At 41.7% G+C, this 19,297-nt stretch overlaps 1 protein-coding gene across 2 annotated transcripts in view; it reads left to right on the forward strand.

Annotated features, from left to right (window-relative positions):
• Positions 1-19,297, forward strand: part of matk (megakaryocyte-associated tyrosine kinase) — a 61,022-nt gene that overhangs the window by 37,410 nt on the left and 4,315 nt on the right. Inside the window, exons 7-13 of one of the 2 annotated variants that reach the window (XR_011354610.1) lie at positions 4,729-4,794; positions 5,413-5,512; positions 10,043-10,127; positions 12,616-12,689; positions 15,267-15,462; positions 16,205-16,253; positions 16,892-16,978. Coding sequence is in view for 1 of the 2 variants with exons in the window: in XM_069928890.1 (XP_069784991.1) it covers positions 4,729-4,794; positions 5,413-5,512; positions 10,043-10,127; positions 12,616-12,689; positions 15,267-15,462; positions 16,892-16,978 (608 nt within the window). In the remaining variant the exon portion in view is untranslated. The remainder of the gene's footprint in view (positions 1-4,728; positions 4,795-5,412; positions 5,513-10,042; positions 10,128-12,615; positions 12,690-15,266; positions 15,463-16,204; positions 16,254-16,891; positions 16,979-19,297) is intronic. The other variant, XM_069928890.1, reaches the window with a different exon arrangement.

The raw sequence follows: 19,297 nt of genomic DNA on the forward strand, positions 1-19,297 counted from the left end.
ATAAATTAATCTTATATTCTTTATTCATTGCCTTCATCCCTCTAATTTTATCATTTTGCTTAATAGACTGCTAATAGTTCAATAGCCAATGCAAATAAGGCAGTTGACAATGGGCAGCCCTGCCGAGTTGAATGGGTCAACCTAAATGGTAAAGAAATCTACCATTTGTCACCACCCTAGCAATCGGGTTCGTATATAAAGCTTTAACCCAACCAATAAAAAAAAGGGCCAAATTTAAACTTTCTTACACCTTAAATAAAAATTCCCATTTAATCCTATCAAAAGCCTTTTCTGCATCTAGTGCAACCACCATAGAATGGTTAGGCTGATTTCGGTATAATTGACCAAAGTAATTAATTGAAGAATATTATCAGATGTATTTCTATTCTTAATAAAACCTGTTTTTCTCTAACTCAGCAATCTGATTTTCCAACATTAAACTTTTTGCCATAAATTGTTTCCTAACTTTCATAAAGTAACTAATAACTTGTCCCCTCAAATAAGCTTTTAACGCATCCCATTCTACAAAATGACTATCCACTGAATTAATATTCTCAGTCAAAAATAAAGAGATATGCTCTTTAACAAAAGTAACAAACTCTGGTTTTTTCAATAACATTGCATTAAACCTCCATCTATATGACAAATATACCACTTCTGAACTTTCACAAGAAAAAAATAATAATGAATGGTCAGATAGAACTTTACTTTTGTATTCAGCTTGCAGTTCTCTACCCTGTAGGTGTGCTGATACCAAAAAAAATCAATCCTAGAAAACAAATCATGTCTTGATGAATAAAAAGAAAAATCTTTCTCTGTAGGATTAACCTTTCTCCAAATATCTACCAGATTTAAATCTTTGATCAACGCTTTGATCTGTATTGCTGTCTTTGATTTCCTTATACTCTTCGGGTTTCTATCCAATAAAGGTTCCAAAACACAATTAAAATCTCCTCCAAGATATTTTCATTAGCTTGAGTCGACAATAAAAAAGCTTCTGAAATAAACTGCTCATCTACATTAGGTGCATGAAGATTAAGCAAAGTCCAGGATTCAGCAAAAATTTTACAATTCACCCGTAAAACTCTACCTCCATTTCCCTCTGAAGATTCCAATTGTTATGAATCAAAATCGCCAAAATCGCCACTCCTCTTGCCTTAGAAGTAAAAGAAGGAAAAATCACACGTCCAACCCAATCTCTTTTCAATTTCAAATGTTCTTTTTCAGTCAAATGTCTTTCTTGTAAAAAGGCAATATCAATTTTCATTTTTTATATAAGCCAATACCCTTTTTCGCTTAATTGGATTATTTAATCCCTGAACATTAAAAGTTGCAAAATTCAAAGAAGACATTTTTACTAACTACTAATATATTTACACTTAATAAAATAATGCTCCCCTTTATAATTCTTCAAAAACACAAAACCCACCTCTCAATAAACAAAAAAAATGTAAAAATTTTAAAAAACCCAAAAAAATAAAAACCACCCAAAAGGTAGTAACACCCTAAAAAACTGGGTGTGGAAAACCCACTAGTGGTAGATGACAGTCAAAGTTTTCAGTGTCATCCAACCCCCTCCCCCTCCAATACATATTCATTATGTAATTAAAAACAATCAAATATAGTAAATATATTCAACCCAATGATTGTTCCGGATCTTCAATGTCAAGAAGACTTCGTGTCAGCTCTTCTTTCTTTCCATTCTTTTCAAACCCATTTCCATTTCCATTTCCCCTCCTCTTAGGAGACAATGGTGAAGACCGCCCATATCTTTGCAATTCTGGCAATAAATTAGCAAAAACCAAGGCATCGTGATCATTCTCAAAAAATTGAGATTGAAAGTTTCCATAAAAAAACTTTCAAAATTGCAGGATAACGAAAAGCAAACTTATAGCCTTTTTGCCATAAGACATCTTTAGCCGAATTAAATTCCCGTCGTCTTCTAATAACCAATTGACTCAAATCAGCATAATAAAACACTGTTGTTTTGAATCATCAACAGGGATTGACTCTGCTGCGCTTTCTGTACCGCCATTCGTAAAATCATTTCTCTATTTTGATACTTCAAACAACGAATCAAGACCGCCCTTGGTGTTTGTCCAGGAAGTGATTTTTTTCCTCAATGCTCTATGGGCCCGATCCAGTTCCAAACCTTCAGGAAAATACTCTTTACCCAATACCTCTGGGATCCAATGTTTAAAAAATTTTATTGGGTCAGAACCTTCAAAGTCCTCTGGAAGACCAACTATTTCCACATTATTTCTCCGGCTTTGATTTTCCAAAGAATCAATCTTCTTCAATAAATCCCTTCTTTCAATCCCCCAATCTACAATTCCATTTTTTCTTTATTGCGTTCCACTTGATTTTGACATCCAGAAAAAGCTGTTTCGATTTTTAAAAATTATCTTGTACAATATCAACAGATTTTATACATCTGTTAATATCACTCTTAACCACAGTCATTTCTTATTTCATAGTTGACATTTCTTCACACAAAGTATTCATTTTTATTTTCATATCCATAAATCCTTGAGTTATTTGAGTTGACATTTTATTTGACATATTATCCATTTGAAAAGCAATCCCTTCCAATACAGTGAACACTGAATCCAATCCAGATTCCATAACCACTTTTTGAGGTCTACCTTCTATAAGTATAGGCTCCTCCTCCTGGGCAAATTCCAATAAGGTAAGTTCCTCTTCACCTTCAGTCACCATAGGTCCTCTGACTGTGTGGCTGCAGGTCTGGACACCCGACACTGGCACCCTGGCCTCGTCGGGGTGCCGACGCTCGGCTCCCCCACTGCCCATACTTTTTCCAAAAGGTCCCAGACCCAGGATGCTCCACACATGCCTGGCAGAACCACCGGACATGCAGGGGCGTCCTCCTACACTGCACGTCCCCAGGCCACCCAGCAATGTTGCAGGCTCACGAGTCCCTTTGTCAGTCGGGCCGCCCGCGTGCATGGCTTTATGCGCACGCAGGTTGGCTACAGCCGAACTCACCGAAGTGCCAGTGCCATCTTGCGACTGCAGGATCGGCCCCAAAATCAAACTTGAATGGGCAGGAATCCTCTGGGGTTTGGAGACTCCCAACAATGGCTCCATGGATTCAGCTGCGCAGGTAGGCCTCAGATCGTCTATACTTTTATATGGTAATTTCTTCTGAAGTGGAGTTTTAGATTTCTTCACATTAGTAGCCATGATGAATCACTGTTATTCAAAGAACTATAAATACTATTTTTAACCACTTTTATACTTTTTAAAGTCGGGTATTTAATAATCCAGCTGGGGAAAGGTGGAACACATGTCTTTCTTCTACACCATCTTGCCACACCCCCATTCCCGCTGTTTATGACTAGGGGTGTATATTATACGATATCTAAAACCTGCTCTTACCTGTGCCTACCCGCTAAATCCCTTTTGTTACTCAAATAGAGTGGCCCTTTCTTACTTCACCTCCTGCACCACCACCTCAACCTTTTCTCGCTGAAGCCCCTTAGCACTCTGACTCAGCAGACTCTGACAAAGACCATTCCACTACAGAGTCCCTCACTTTTATAGTGATGTTTGGGTCACCTAACCCCAATTGTCCAATCAATTACTATCCTCTATGTCTCTCATTTTTCAACCCTTTTGTCTTGAACTCGATTGCCCAATCAACTGCTCCTCTGTCTTCAATGTTTGGACTTGACTGCTATCATGTCATACCCATATCTGTAATTGCTTTATATGTTGCTGGGTTCTTTGAGAGGCATCTAACACTCTGCTAATCTTGGTGTAGTTTGCTGACTAATGCACCCATCTACTTTTACATCAAAGTCATTTATGTACATCGCAAACAACAGGGATCCCAGCGCTGCAGGTCACCCTTCTTGGCTGAGTACAGTTCTGCACATACCACAATTCTTGACTGTCATTCATTACATGGGTATGCCAAGCGCTGAGCCATTTCCACTGAAATAGCTGGTGAGTGTTCACAGATATATTCAACAACCACGTCTTGCCAAGAGCATTACTGTCTGTGATGCTAATACTGTATGCACACAAAATAAAAAAGCAAAATGACAACAATCTTTCACAGTGATTTAATATCATACTACTAAATTGAAGCATGATGTCTCAGCTAATGCTCACCTGGTGCAGCTGAACAAAGAACAAGCATGAGAATGACTTCTTCCTTCCTCCCTACCACAACCGGTGCTATTTACAGGCAGCATGAACTCTTTGCAGATCCTGTTGATAATGTTGTGTTCTTTGCCACAGTCTGGTGCTTTAGTGAGATGTCTCCAGAGAATGAATGATGCAGTAGGTGTTGAACAAATCAACAGCTTAAGAGCACCCCCCCCCCCCCCCCCAGGGTCTTCATCCTCTCTTCCAGTGCTGGTTTGTGGCCATGGTGTGTTACATCAGGCAAATGCACTGTAGCAACCCGGCACATCCTTTCAACAGCTCTGCCCAGAAGGACAAAGGCAACTTCATGTTTCCTTCCAAGACACAAGCCATTCACCACCTTGCGACTCCATACCTCATCGCAGTTGATGCACCTTCTCCACCTCAGCTCCGGTGTTTAGGAAGGATGTCCTCAGTGGTAGATTGAGATGGGCATGTCTTCCTAGTATCACAAAAATCACAGAGCTGTGAGATATTGGTCCATATATTGCTCTATTATCAGACTGCGTTGGGAAAATTCTCCCTTCTCCTGACTCCCTCCCCTGTTTCTTTCAGCTGGCTGGCTACTTGATAAGCAGCAACTCGTGATAGGAGATCAGATAGGAGAAGGTGAATTTGGAGGTGAGTGTTACACGAATGATTTCCTGTTTGATTGTTTGTTTGTGGGCAGATTTTGTAACTCTCTGCCCTCCTTATACAATTTCTCATGGAGGATAACTTATTTCGTCTCACTCTCTCTCCCTTTTTCCCTCTGTGTTCTTTCAAGAGCCAAAATAAATTCTCACTTCTCCTCTTATCATTTACAATTAACACCTTTTGTCTGTTGGTCTGGACTCTTTTTCCTCCCATTCTTCCACCTTCCTCTCTCCAGTCTTTTGCTTCAGGAAGCCAACACACACACACACACACACACACACACACACACACACACACACACACACACACACACACACACACACACACACACACACACACACACACACACAACATTGAATTCTTTCCCAGATTCTCTAATTTGGAATCTCCTTTTCCAAAGACACTCTCAAAGTGGCACTAGATATTCTTTTGTATGTCACCATGACAAATGCACATCATTCTGCATTGGCTGTTAATCTGAACTGTTTGCAATGAATTGCTTTCATTTACTTCCCTTGTGAATTTTTTTCTGATAATATTCTCGAATTCTGCCCACAAAGTGTTTCATAGGAACAGAGTCTAACCTGCACTCCGTTCTTGCAGCTGTGTTCCAAGCAGAGTACATCGGTGAGCAAGTGGCCGTGAAGAACATCAAATGCGATGTTATGGCTCATTCCTTCTTGGAGGAAACTTCTGTTATGACGTAAGTGCCATCTACAGTGCTTCCATCCTTCCCTTTCTGAGAATGCTGACCGCAGTATTTAATGGTTCTCTGGCAGGCAAGATAGCTTCACCCCCAGTTCTCATCTCACCCGGGCTTCAGCAGACAGTAATATTCAAGGGCCAAGAATCATCACCTTTAATGATCTCAGGAACGTTAAAGCCAATTATATGAGTCAAGCCAACACTCTGTGTGAGATCAAATGTAGCTTAATGGCTTACCCAGTTGTGCAAGGCACTGGATAATGCCATTTAACCACAGTTTTGCTTCACATACAAACTGTGTTTTAAACAGAAATAACTAGTATTTATATTTTCCTAAATGTTAATGAACAAAATTTTTCATCAATATCTTGGTTAATTCCAACTAATTGTAAAAGAGTCTGATTTCCCAATCATGGGTGGTTATATTTGTGAATGTTGAGTGTTGGTTGAGGGGGTGAGGTGGATCTGAAAGTTAGACCAATTTGCAGTATTTATAACGTGGAAGTGTGATAAAATCTATTTTTAAAACAATAAAGAATAACAAAATCAGTGTATCTTTTGATTTTCAGAGTGAAACATACAAGTCTACAGATGCTGTGCCTGAGATTGTAGTAAAAACACAGTTAATGGTGGAGGAACTCAACCTCCAGAGGAGGTAAAGGTATATTACCATCATTTCAGGCCTGAATCCTTTTTCAAGGTATACTGACAACCTTGAGGATACCTTGACGAAGGGCTCAGACCTGAAACGTCAGTAATGTATCGTTACCTCATGTGGGCACGGCTGAGTTCTTCCAACATTCACTAAAGGTAAAGGTTCTATTATTGTCACATAATACTACATTTAAAATGTAACATACATGAAATTCTTTAACTTTTGTTTACCGTAAGGCAGGCAAAGAGTCACCACTTTGTCCAGCGCCCCTCTCAGAACCTACAGCACCGGTGTTCCTCACCAGTCTCCACTGACCAGTCCTGTACTTGCTTAGCTTCCGAGATCAGACAATCCCAGGCATATTCAGGCTATTAGGCGCTGATTGTTTATGAGGTGATGCATTCCTTTTTTTTTTACACAGGGGTTTTTTACATAGAGAAGCCACATTTTTGCCCAACTGACAATCTATGTAAAAGGGGAATTGGAAAGGTGGATTCAGTGTTCGCGCTGAACGTGGATCGTTGAGTCCTTTTATAAGGTGAACTGGGTTCCCAGGACAAAAGGGATGGGAAGTGAAGCACAGCAGCGCCACCCTCTGCTGTGATGTACAACATGCGCGTCGGGAAGTGAATCACTTTTATGATTTCAACTGAGTCCACGATCATTTGCAATGATTTATGTTAGGATTGGCTCAAGGCTGGATTATTGAGGTGACAAAAGTAGCAAATGCTACAAGCCCCAAATTTAAAAGGGCCCCCACTCTTAGTACTATGAATTGTGAACAACCATTTAATTTTCATCTTTGTGCAACAGCTTTGAGATATCTCATTGGTTGTCTGTGTTAATAGCCCTGATTAAAGGTGACAATTAGCTAAAATACTGATTTTTATCCAATTATCACCTTTACTCAGGCTTATTAACACAGACTATGGGTGTGTTGTATCTCAGTGCTGCCGGAATTCACTGGGGTGCCGCTCTTGAATCTGATCGAACTGCTTCAAGGCCACCCCGGCAGCTTGCGGAAACCTCTCAATGCAGGAGAAATGGCTGTCTCCGTCACCTATAATCCCCCATGTAGAGGAAAACACTCTGCCAGTGTCAGTGCCAGGGAAACAAAGAACAGTTCCAGCTATGTGGGGGATTATGGGTAACGAAGATGGCCATTGATCCCACATTGAGCCAGTTGCCATAGGTTTTTTTAATGTGGGAGATTCTTTATGGCAATGAATGTTAAAGTTCTGCCTCATTTCCATACTGTCACGCTGGTTTCTGGTTACCTTGAAGACTCAGTGGTGAAAAGTTGTTTGCACAGAACAGGATAATGCGGAGCATAACAAGATAGAAAACTAATGCCATGACACCTCCCAATACTTAGCAAAAAGAAATGCAGGCTCATTGCAGTCCGAGGTAAGTTTGTGGACTGGTTATTCCAGGTGATGCGCCATGTTGTATTTGGCTTTGGCCTTTGAGAGAGAACGGGAGGACAGTCTGAGCGTAGAAGAAAAATGTATGTGTTCTTTGTACCTTTGGTTGTGCTTCCCCCCCCCCCCCGACCAGCTACTGGAATTCCATGCCTGGGGGTGGATGAGGGTTACAAGTAATTCCATGAATGGGTCAATGGTCTAAAAAGTTTGGGGTCCCCAAAGCTACAGTGTTACAGTTGATTTTCAGTTATGGATGTTAGTTTTGAGAATTGGCCACTAGGTGGAACAGCTGCCCCAGGTGAGTGGTGCTGCCAGAAGGAGTGGTTGAGTTTGGTTCATTTACAATATGGAAAAGACATTTGCACAAGTCGAAAGGGGATGTGCCAAATGTAGGAAAACAGAACATCCCCTTTCTACTTGGCGAGTAGGCCAAAGGGCCTGTTTTGGGGCTTTAACTCCATAAACTCAATTAGTTCACATTCTCTTTTCCTCAGTCAAACCAAAATGGCTGATATGGCTGAAATGGTGAGAGAGGTTTTCCAGGATATTGTCCATGTTTAATACAGTCTGGTGTAGCAAGGGCAGGTTAGAAGAGGACCTTGACTTTGTTGTTATCAAGTAGATCACCCACCCTTTCATGCTCTTTAGTAAACAACAGCTTGGATGCTCAACATAGCCTAGATGGCCACAGCTGAGATTAGGAGATTCCTATCCATGGTGATCCAACATATGGCGGAGGGTCCACACAACATACTTGGTCAGGAACTGAAGAACTGTCCAGACCAATTGACGGAGGTCTTCAACATCTCATTGCAGCAGTCCATCATTCCCGAGAGGTTCAAGACAGCCACCACCATCCTGGTACCCAAGAGGATGACAATAGCAGGCTTCAATGACTATCGCCCTGTGGCACTGACCTCCACCATTATGAAATGCTTTGAGCATCTGGTGATGGATTGCATCAAAACACACCTTCCATTTCAATTTGCTCACAGAAGAAATTTTTCCACAGACGATGCTATAGCCTTGTCACTTCACTACATCCTGACCGACCTGGAAAACAATGCCTCAGATGCCAGGATGCTATTCATTGAATTCAGCTCAGGGCTGTGTACTCAGCCCACTCCTGTTCATGCTACTGACCCACGACTGCATCACCAGATCCAGCTCCAACAGTGTCATAAAGTTTACAGATGACACAACAGTCATTGAATTGTGCTACAGAAAAGAGGTAGAAAATCTCCTGAAATGGTGCAAGAGTAACAACCTGAATCTCAACATGGACAAGACGAAGGAGATGATCATGGAGTTCAGGAGAACCAGGAATGACCACCCTCCACTACACATCAACAATTCTGTAGTGGAGAACACCAGGTTTCTTGGAGCTCATTTAATTAGTGATCTATCGTGGACACTCAATATCTCCTCACTTGTCACAGTGAATGCACTTCCTAACAAGACTGAACCGGACAAAGCTACAAGCCACCATCATGTCAACCTGCTGTAGGAGCTCTATTGAGGCATCCTGGCCAGCTGCATCACAGTGTGATACAGTTGTTGCAGAGAAATGGAACTGAAGTGAATCCTCAGGACCATAAGAGCGGCAGAGAGGATCATTGGAATCTCCCAACCCCCCCCCCCCCCCCCCAATTGATGTGATCTACTGGGATTGTTGTCTGAAGAGGGTGCACAAAATCATTGAGGACCCCTTCCACCTGCACCCAGCATCTTTCAGCTCCTCTCAATGCTGAACAAATACAGGAACTGCTCACACTAACCATCCGAGAAACAATATTTATTTATTTCTATGGATGAATTTCTTGTCCTGCGTGTGTATTGTTTGTTTGTTTGTGTGTTATGTCTGGTTGTGTGACTGCATGTTTTGCACTGAGGACCAGAGAACGCTGTTTCATCAGGATTTACTTGTGCAATCAGATGACAATAAACTTGACTTGGATATAGGACCATGAATGCTAGAATTCTGAAATCAGAAGAGAACAGCTGATGACTTCTTGCAGCATAGACAACAACTTTTGGAGAGACAAAAATTAACAATATTTCAGATCGATGAATTGCAAGCAGAAATGGTCTCACTGCACAGAGACCCCTTGCTCTGAAAGTGAAATTACCTCATTTACAGTGCGCAGAGGAAGTAAATGTAATACAGTCACTCCCAACAGTGTGCTATTAAATACTGTAAATGCAGTATGAGGACCCAAGAGTTGTGCGGTTCAAAGATAGGGCAAACTATAACACTGGGTGTGTTCCCTAATCCTCTCCCAGCCTTCGTTGTGCATTATTCATGAAGCATGACATTCATGAATAAAGACCAGGAACCTCAGTTTTGTGCTATATTCGACCTTCTCCCCGATGCCAAGCATTTTGTCGGACAACAACAGACCCAATAGTGGAAGATTTTACACTCTCATTTCACTTTTTTTTAAAACAGTAAACTGCAGCACAAGAACCTGGTGAAGTTACTGGGCGTTGTTATGGACAATGGGCTGCATATCGTGACTGAGTTAATGAGCAAGGTATGACCATTTTAATTTCTTCCTTGACCCTGCAGAGTAGAGACTAAGCTCCGTGCAATAATATATTATCTCCTTGCTACTGGAGTGGCACAATTAAGCAACAATGACCCGAGATCAAAACCAGCTCTCTCTGTAAAGAGTTTGGATGTCAGAGTAGGGTTTCCTTCGGGTGCTCCAGTTTCCTTCCACTATACAAAACGTATGGGGGTTGTAGATTAATGGGCTCGTAGGCTGGAAGGACCAGCCTATATCTAAAAAAGAATTACTGTCGAATTCTGTGACCTGGAATCTGTTGGAGTAGCATATCCATTGAAGCGAAGAAGGCCGAGAGGTGATTTTATAGATATGAGAGGCATAGATAAGGTATACAGCCTGCGCCTTTTTCCATGAAAGGGAGCAGCAAACACCGGAGAGCGTCTGTACAAAGTGAAGGGAGGAAAGTTTAGGGGAGACATCAGGCATGTGTTTTTTTTTACACAGAGTTGTGGATGCCTGGAATGCCTTGCCAGGGGTGGTGGTGGAGGCATAATAGAGCCATATAACAATTTCAATACAGCAAAACAGGTCATATCGGCTCTTCCAGTCTGCACCAATTTAACTCCACGAGTTCCACCTACCTGCTCCCTGCCCATAGCCCTTCAACCCCCTCATCCATGTACTCATCCAGCCTCTTAAATGACAGAAATGACCCTGCTGCAACCACCTCTTCCAGAAGGTCATTCCACTCAGCCACCATTCTCTGAGTGAAGAAGCATCCTCTTATGTAATTTCTAAAGTTTTTCCCCCTAACCATTAACTTGTGACCCCTTGTTCCAATCTCTCCTACCCTCAAGGGGAAAAGCCTATTCACATCTACTCTATCTATCCTCTTCATAATTTTATATAACTCTATCAAATCCCCCCTCAACCTCTTACGCTCCAATGAATAAATACCCAGTCTCCTCAATCTTTCTCCATATTCTAAATACTGTTATAGGCACATGGAGGGTCATGAGGTAGGGAGGATTTAGTATTTTTGGGGTGGGTATGTACTTGTTGGCACAACATCATGGGCCAAAGGGCCTGTTATTTTCTATAAAACATCAGAAATGGGGATGATTAATGAAAATTAAGACTATTTAATGAAACTTCCAAAAAGAATTTTGAAAAACTCTCATTCTATATATTCTACTTCTACTGCTCTCCCAAAAAGGATTAAGTATTGCTCATTTCTAACAAATCTATTCTATTTTCTTTTAAAAAAATCCAGCGTTGGTACATTATCCTGAATCAAATACTTTGGTGTTTTCCAGTAGGATATAAACCAATAAGATTTCTTTAAAATTCCTTGTATTTTGTGGAGCAATATCCTGGGAAATGAGGCTATGACTGGGCACAAAACAAACCTGTGAATGAGCTGCTCTGGAACAGATGCACATTCAAGTCATCAGGGCTGGAGACTTACGGCAACTAAAATAAGTCCAATTTTTTGATGCTTTTGAGATCAAATCCCAAAATATTGTCATTTTTTTTCCTGACTATTATAAACCAGTTGATTTGCTAATCACCCTTTATGCTTATAACACAGGGTCGCAAGTTTTATCCAAGTCTTCAGGCCCTTCAGGTCCTCTCTGTCCAAATATGCCCATGTGACCAATTAACCTTCTAACCCCGTGTTGTCTTTTGAACATGGGAAGAAACCCACAGACTCCTTATAGACAGCAGTGGTTTCAATCCCGGGATGAAGGCGTTGTGATTGCGTTGTGCTAACTGCTCTGCCAGACTTGTGAAATTTATGCCAAATACAGTAAAACCCCTGTTATACGGAATTCAAGCCACCGACACAAAAAATATCGCAAGAAATAAACAGGTTAAAAATACGGAAGTTTAAAATTGATGTGCCTCGCTGTTAGCTCACCAATCACGTCTCAAACAACTGAAAACTTCACTTATCAGGCATCTACCAATCCCCTTGGGTGCCAGATACCAGGGATTTTACTGTACTGGGACTAACCCTTCACTGGTGATCTTCAGATTACGATGGTAAATAGAGAGGTCAGAACTTGTTTCACTACCTACATATGAGCAATGATTAGATCAGTGGTTCTCAACCTCTCTGCACCCCTTTCACATACCACCTTAAAGAATCCCTTTTTTAGGGATAAGATGCAATGGGCGCTCTGTAGTTAGTAGGGGATTACTTAGGTGGTAGGTGATTACTTAAGGTGGTAGGTGACCTTCAGCCTGTTGAAACACAGTCAGCTTAGTATATCGGTGATATCAGGTGGTAAAAGGCTTCAGAACTGGCTAATTAAACTCTTATGTAGAAATGGAGCTCTTGCATGCAGAAATAGTCTCTGCTTTGCCAATCATATTTACCATGCACATTTTTTTTAAGTCATTGTTGTCTTGGAAGGAAATGTGACAATTGACACAGGAAGCAGTGAAATAAATGACCAATGGGAAAGTTTCACCATCTCTAAACATTCTGCTCTCTGCTTTTATCAAGGGTAACCTCGTAAACTATTTGAGAACCAGAGGAAGATCGGTCATCAAAACTAAACAGTTGATCCAATTCGGGCTGTGAGTTCCAAATCTTGCTCTGTTCTACTTTCCCTCCCAAAATACTGATTGGTCTCGAGGTGAAGTTCCATAGATATCAGTTCCCACTGGTCCAAACCCCATGGAGAAGCCCCGAGATCCAGGTTAATGTTGTGCTCCATGGGATTTTGATTGGACTCCAGAAGAAACACTTGATGTTTTGCAAGAGAACTCAAGCCAATATCTCTCTAAATTCTCTTTCTTATACGAACTATCCCAGCTGACAATGAATTCTAAAGCCTGAAATAAACCTGCAAATCAGGGTGAAATGGTGAATTGCCAGCAAAAATGTATAAAGTGTGGGAACCATTGATTGGGCCACTGCTGACATTAAAGTTGGCAGAGAAAGCACAGTATTATAAAACAAGAATGTGTGCTGTTACTGTAATTGTAGTTAATACATTAAAAGTGCTGGAGAAACTCAGTAACTCACCACCAATAAGTTACCTTGATGAAGGGCTCAGGTCCAAAACATTGGTTATATATATATCGCCTCTTATGGGCGCTACGGAATCGGTTGTGTATTAAGCCCAGTGTTATTGCAAGGATGTAAGAGGCATAAAAAGAGATCTGTCTCAGATTCAACTAAAACTCTGGTGATGGCAGATGAAAGACCTCCCTCTCTTTACACATTCAAGTGACGCCACTATTGTAAATGCTCCAACACTATTCCTGGCAGCCAAGTCCAGGTACCTACCTCTCCCTCTGTTGAAATAAAACGTGCCCTGCACATCACTCCTCACTTTAAGCACAGGCCCTCCAGTTTGTAGTGCAATACACAAAAATGCTGGAGAAACTCAGCAGGTCACGCAGCAAAGATGCGGAGATCCTCCAGCACTTTGGCATTTTGCTCTACAATCACAAAGTCTGGAGACTCTCCTGTTCATCTCCTCCAGTTTGTGACATTTTTACCCTGGGTAAAAAAAAAGATTCTGACTGTCTACTATGCCTCTCAACTTTATAAATGTCTGTCATGAACTTAGTTAATACTGACTCAAGTATCGAGCCACTTGCCATTCCTACCTGTGTAGATGGGATATTGTGGTTCAGAAATAGACACAGATGATTGGAGAATTTGTGGATTATTTTACGCTGACCTTATAGAATAAAGCCAATGACGCCTCACCTCATTAAAACAAGGCAACTATTTTTAAAGAAAATCCATTTATATCTGGAAATCTCTTGTTGGCGGCCAAGAACAGAGGCTTGTTAAAAATGTTGAACAGGCTCTAATCTGCTCCCCTGCCAGTTGACAAATGTTATCTTGTTAACTTTGCCTTCTCTTTGTTCTGGCTAATTAGCAAGGATGATCAATTAATAATTGCTTTTGTGCAATCCACGTTGGGAATTAGATTTTATTTTGAAGATAGGAAGTTTATCTTCAACTTTACCTGCAACTTTAACATAAACCTCGTAGTTTCATCACCCAAGTCTGCAAAATCAAACAGTGTTTTTTGAATCATTTAATTTTTTTTTATAATTCATAACACTCAAAGAAAGGGAAAATAAATGTATGATTTCTAAAATAAAGCAAGAGGTTTAGTCTGAATTGCATAAAACAGCGCACAGGAATCACGGGAAGTATCTCAAGCCCATCCAGTCTGTGCTGGCTCCATGCAAGTGCAATGGTTCTCAACCTTTTCTCCCCACTCACATAACACCTATGGAAATCCCTTACTAATCACAGGGCACATATAGTATCCTAAACCATAGGTGCTCAGTGGTTAGTAAGGGATTACGCTCTTGAGGTGGCATGAGAGGGGGAAAAAAACTGAGAGCCACTAGTCTAGTCCTTGGAACATCACAGGTGACCCTGCCCCCACTACTCCCCAATGAAGTGAATGGCACTAGAGACGCTGAAATATCATGTTACGGCATTTTAAAACAAAAGATTTCACTCATAATTTTTGCCCATCTGTTTTCTTTGGTTCCTTTCAGTCAATGTGAACATTTTCTTCATCACTCCATCTTTAGAATGCCTCTCGTCCTCCTCTGTTCCAATCAGTTCAACCCTGGCCTCTCCAGTTTATCTTTTCTCATTCAAAACCACATCAAACCATTCATTTAGTCCAGTGGTTTTCAAACTTTTTCTTTTCACTCACATACCACTTTAAGTAATCCTAATGTGATTAGTAAGGGATTTCTTAAGGTGGTGTGTGAGTGGGAAGGGAAGGTTGAGAACTACTGCTCTAGACCCAATTGTTACTGAAATATTTTGCTTGAGAAAAATGGTCATTGGCCCATTTCCTTTGGAGTTATGAAACCGTGCACATAACGAGTCAAATTATGTCCAATTAAAACAGTGGTTTTCAAACTTTTTCTTTAATCTCACAAACTACCTGAAGTTATCCTTTAATAATCACAAAGCATCGATGGCATAGGGATTACTTAAGGTGGTATGCGAGTGGAGAGAAAAAGTTTGAAAACCATTGATTTATTCAACGGAGCAGTGTAGGGGAGTTAGGAATTGGTCTCCACTTCTCCTTTGTGATTGACCTTTCTCTCTGTCTTCACTAAGTCAAACACAAGCTCTCTTTTCCACTTCCTCCCCATTGCCAGTGATGTCTGTGAAGGGATGAAGTACCTGGAGTCGAAGAAGCTTGTTCACCGAGACTTGGCAGCCCGGAACATCCTCATCTCCAATGAAAACATTGCCAAAGTGAGTGACTTTGGGCTGGCCAAAGGGGTGTCCAGCACACAGGACCAAGCAAAGCTGCCAGTGAAGTGGACGGCACCAGAGGCACTGAAACATCACGTAAGAGCAGGAGAGTCATTTCTCATCTGTAGCATAGAATGCACGGTGGGTGGGACGGAGTTCCCTCATTCCATGTGGCTGGATGGTGGGTAGGACGGAGTTTCTTCATTCCATGTGGCTGGACAGTGGGTGTGATAGAGCGCCTTTGTTCCGCATGCCTCTGAGGGATTTGGCCATGACTTTGCCATTGCAATATAACTTTTTTCACTGCACTTTCCCTCCAGTTCAACCACTTTAAAATGACTCCAGCACTGAGTAATGAAATCTAACTGGGCCATAGGGCAGAACAGCATGTAAACACCTGCCACTAGTGTACAGAGGAAACTATTCAGTTATGTGTGTCAGTAATGCATGTCCACCCACCACATGCACGCACGCACCTGCCCACACACAAAGCTAACATATGTACATATGTACACACAGCCAGGGAAACAACTTAGCAATGTGTGTAGTGTATGAATCTGCATACACACTCCTCTAAACAGAGACATCTCTAAGCACACACCTCAAAACAAGCACACACCTCAAAACAAGCACACACCTCAAAACAAGCACACACCTTGACAAATGGTGTGTGTGTGTGTGTGTGTGTGTGTGTGTGTGTGTGTAAACATGTGTGTGTGTGCGTATACATGAGCATGTACATGTGTGTGTGTATGTATGTGTGTGTGCGCGTGCGTGTGCGTGCATCCAGTACACATATCCTGAATGCTTTCTTCTGTTCACTTGTGGCTCCATGCAGATGTTTGCTTGCTGTACTGCAAAAGACACACGCACAGAGAGGGGGCGAGGTAAGTATCAATAAAATTCAACGCCATCTCTTGGATAATGCTAATCACCAAGTTGCACCTGAGGTCCAAGTGGATAAACACAATGAGTGGCAAAACAAAGCTCCCCAATAATCAGTGAGAAAATTCTACCTAAAATGTAGCACCTCGGGGAAATAAACCTACAGTTGTTATCCCTTTGTCTTTTCAAACCTGCCAGAATCCTTTCAATGCTCTTCACAGGGGATTTCCTCTAAATTACAGTGAGACATGAAATATTCTAACTCTTCCCCTGTACCTCTCTACTTTTCCCAAACTGTTCCATTCATCTATTGTGTGTGGAGAGAGTTGGCCAGAACCCACACAGAGCCCTGGGAGTGACAGCTGCCAGGGATCATGGTAACTCCATCCCTTCCTCTGATTGTATTGCCCACTTAAACCCCACAGGGCTTCGTAAATGGCAGAATGCAGTTAATGAGCGAGCAGGAGAAAAAATGGGTGGGGGGAGGAGGGAGGGGGGAAGAGAGAGATGAATGAGGGGGGGGGAAGAAGGAGGATGGAGAAGGAGAGAATTACTTAATTCTAAGACATTAAGGATATTACCCCTTCTGATTGTTAAAAGGAAGGAATGTCCATTAAAAGTCTCCTGATTCCTTCAACAGAAATTCTCCACCAAATCTGATGTCTGGAGTTATGGAATTCTGCTCTGGGAGTTGTTTTCATATGGTCGGGCTCCTTACCCCAAGCTGGTGAGTGATCATGTGGCACCTTTGTTACTGCACAGGACACCGTCTAAGATCACTGTCCTGGGCCTGCTCAAGGGCAAACATTCTGTTTGTATTTAGACAATAAAGCTACAGTATATACTTGTGTAAAAGTCAATACCATGTAAAAGCTGACTCCCCTACTTTTGGTCCTGCCCACCTGAGCACCCAACACCTCAATCGCAGACTCTCTCCTCGGGCCCCAGCCGTCCACCCATCCAAGCTTCCAATGCCCAGTCCGAGGACACCACCAGGTCAGTCCCCACCACCCACCTGAGCTCTCAATGCCCAGACTGAGAACTAACCCCCAGGTCCTGGCCACTCATCCAAGCTCCCAATGCCCAGACCAAGGATTTACCTTCTAGTTCCGCCCACCCACCCGAGCTCCCAGTGCCTCTTACCACCTGGTCCTGGCCCTCCCCCAATAGAATTCCCATCGCCTCGAACGACACAGGTATTTACCGCGGTCAAATATAGGATGTGTGTCATTGTCAATCCCCTAAATTTTCCCTAATAATCAGACCACAAAATTTGACTATTACACATGTATATACAGTCAATAAAAGTCTTTATACAGTCTTTATAAAATCAAATGTCCTAGCATAAATCTTCACAGGGTGCCCCCAGAATTCACAGGGCAGGGTTTCTCAATTTTGGGCAGGGTGTAATTTGTACTTTGTTGTTACATTCCTTCTGGGAATCTCATTAAATACTAATTGGTTCATGTGTTTTGTTTAATCTTTAATCAAAGGTCTAATCTGAAAATTTACCCAAGTTTTCTTTCTCAACTTGCTGAAATTACTGGTTTCATTCAGATATATAAACATATTATTTCTCATTTTCATTTCTACAACTAGACGTAGCAAGCCCCTTGCACAGAGAATGGTTGGTATCTGGAATAAGATGGAGGTGGTGGAATCGATACAATCGCTGCGTTTAAGAGGCATTTAGACCAGGGGTTCTCAACCTTTTTCTTTCCACTCACATACCACTATGCCATCAGTACTCTGTGATTAGATTGCTTAAGGTCGTATGTGGGTGGAAAGAAAAAGTACGAAAACCACGGCTTTAATTGTATTAATTGATTCGTTGTGTCCACGATTTAAAAACTCCAAAGGAAATGGGCAATGACAATTTTCTCAAGCAAAATATTTCAATAACAATTGGGTCCGGAGCAGGTATTCTCAACCTTCCCATTCCACTCACAGACCACCTTAAGCAATCCCTTACTGATCACAGAGCGCTTATGGCAGTGGGAGGTGAGTCATTGGAAGGGAAGGCAGAGAAAGATATAGTCCTAATGTGGGCAAATGGGATTAGTGTAGATGGGCAAAATGGATGGATGGCATGGGCATGAAGGGCTGAAGAGTCTGTTTCTGTGCAAGAGGTTATGTCCCTTCTACCTGAATTCCAGGGCCCAAGCCACAAGTTAAATCGATAGCATTGTTGAGGAAGAATAAACACAGAATTGCTGGAGGAACTCAGCCAGTCTCGCAGAGTCCATAGGAGGTAAAAATATATTACGGATGTTTTGGCCTGAGCCCTTTAAAAAAAAGGTATAAGCAAAGAACAGGAAGGTGTCAGAATTGCTTATACAGTACCTTGAAGAAGGACTCAGGCCCGGAATGTCAATAATATCATTACCTCCTATGGACGCTCCAGCATTTCTACATGTTTTTACTACACTCCCAGCATCTGTGGACTTCCAGGTTTCATCCCAGCACTGTTGATGAACTCATGATTGAGTTCTATGAAAATGCTAAACTGAGTGAGCTGGTCTTGTGCCTGTTCTCACCTCACGATGCCCTTGGCAGCACTGCTGCTGAGGAATTAAAACTTTGTGCTTGTAATCCTCCATTATCCGCCCCACAAGTCCCCTCTCTTTATCCTCACATGACACTTAATGACTTGCTAAATTGCAGCTGTTCCTTCCAGAGTCACAACTCGAGGTTAATGTGTTATGCAGATATGATCACAATGGAGTTCAGGTGCCTGATTTTCTGCCCGTGATTTATTTCCAGTCATTTTTTTCAGTAGAACTGTTCTCATTGACTCTTCTCACCTCTTTGTGCTGAACAGTGATGTTCTGACCGCAGTTCCATCTAAACAACTCCTTAAACCCCACAAGTTGAAAGTATATTCAGTCAGCAAGCTGATTGTATCATGTCTAGGGGATGTGATAAATGCTGCCTGGCTGTTTTAGAATTTTTTTTCTTCTCTGGGAAGACGAACGTGGCCACATTAACCTGCTAGGCATGCCTTCCTATTTTATATTTTGCAACTCCTACAAACTTTTTTCTCATG

Source organism: Narcine bancroftii, chromosome 3 (assembly GCF_036971445.1).
Source record: "Narcine bancroftii isolate sNarBan1 chromosome 3, sNarBan1.hap1, whole genome shotgun sequence".
In the NCBI taxonomy this organism is placed as follows: domain Eukaryota; kingdom Metazoa; phylum Chordata; class Chondrichthyes; order Torpediniformes; family Narcinidae; genus Narcine; species Narcine bancroftii.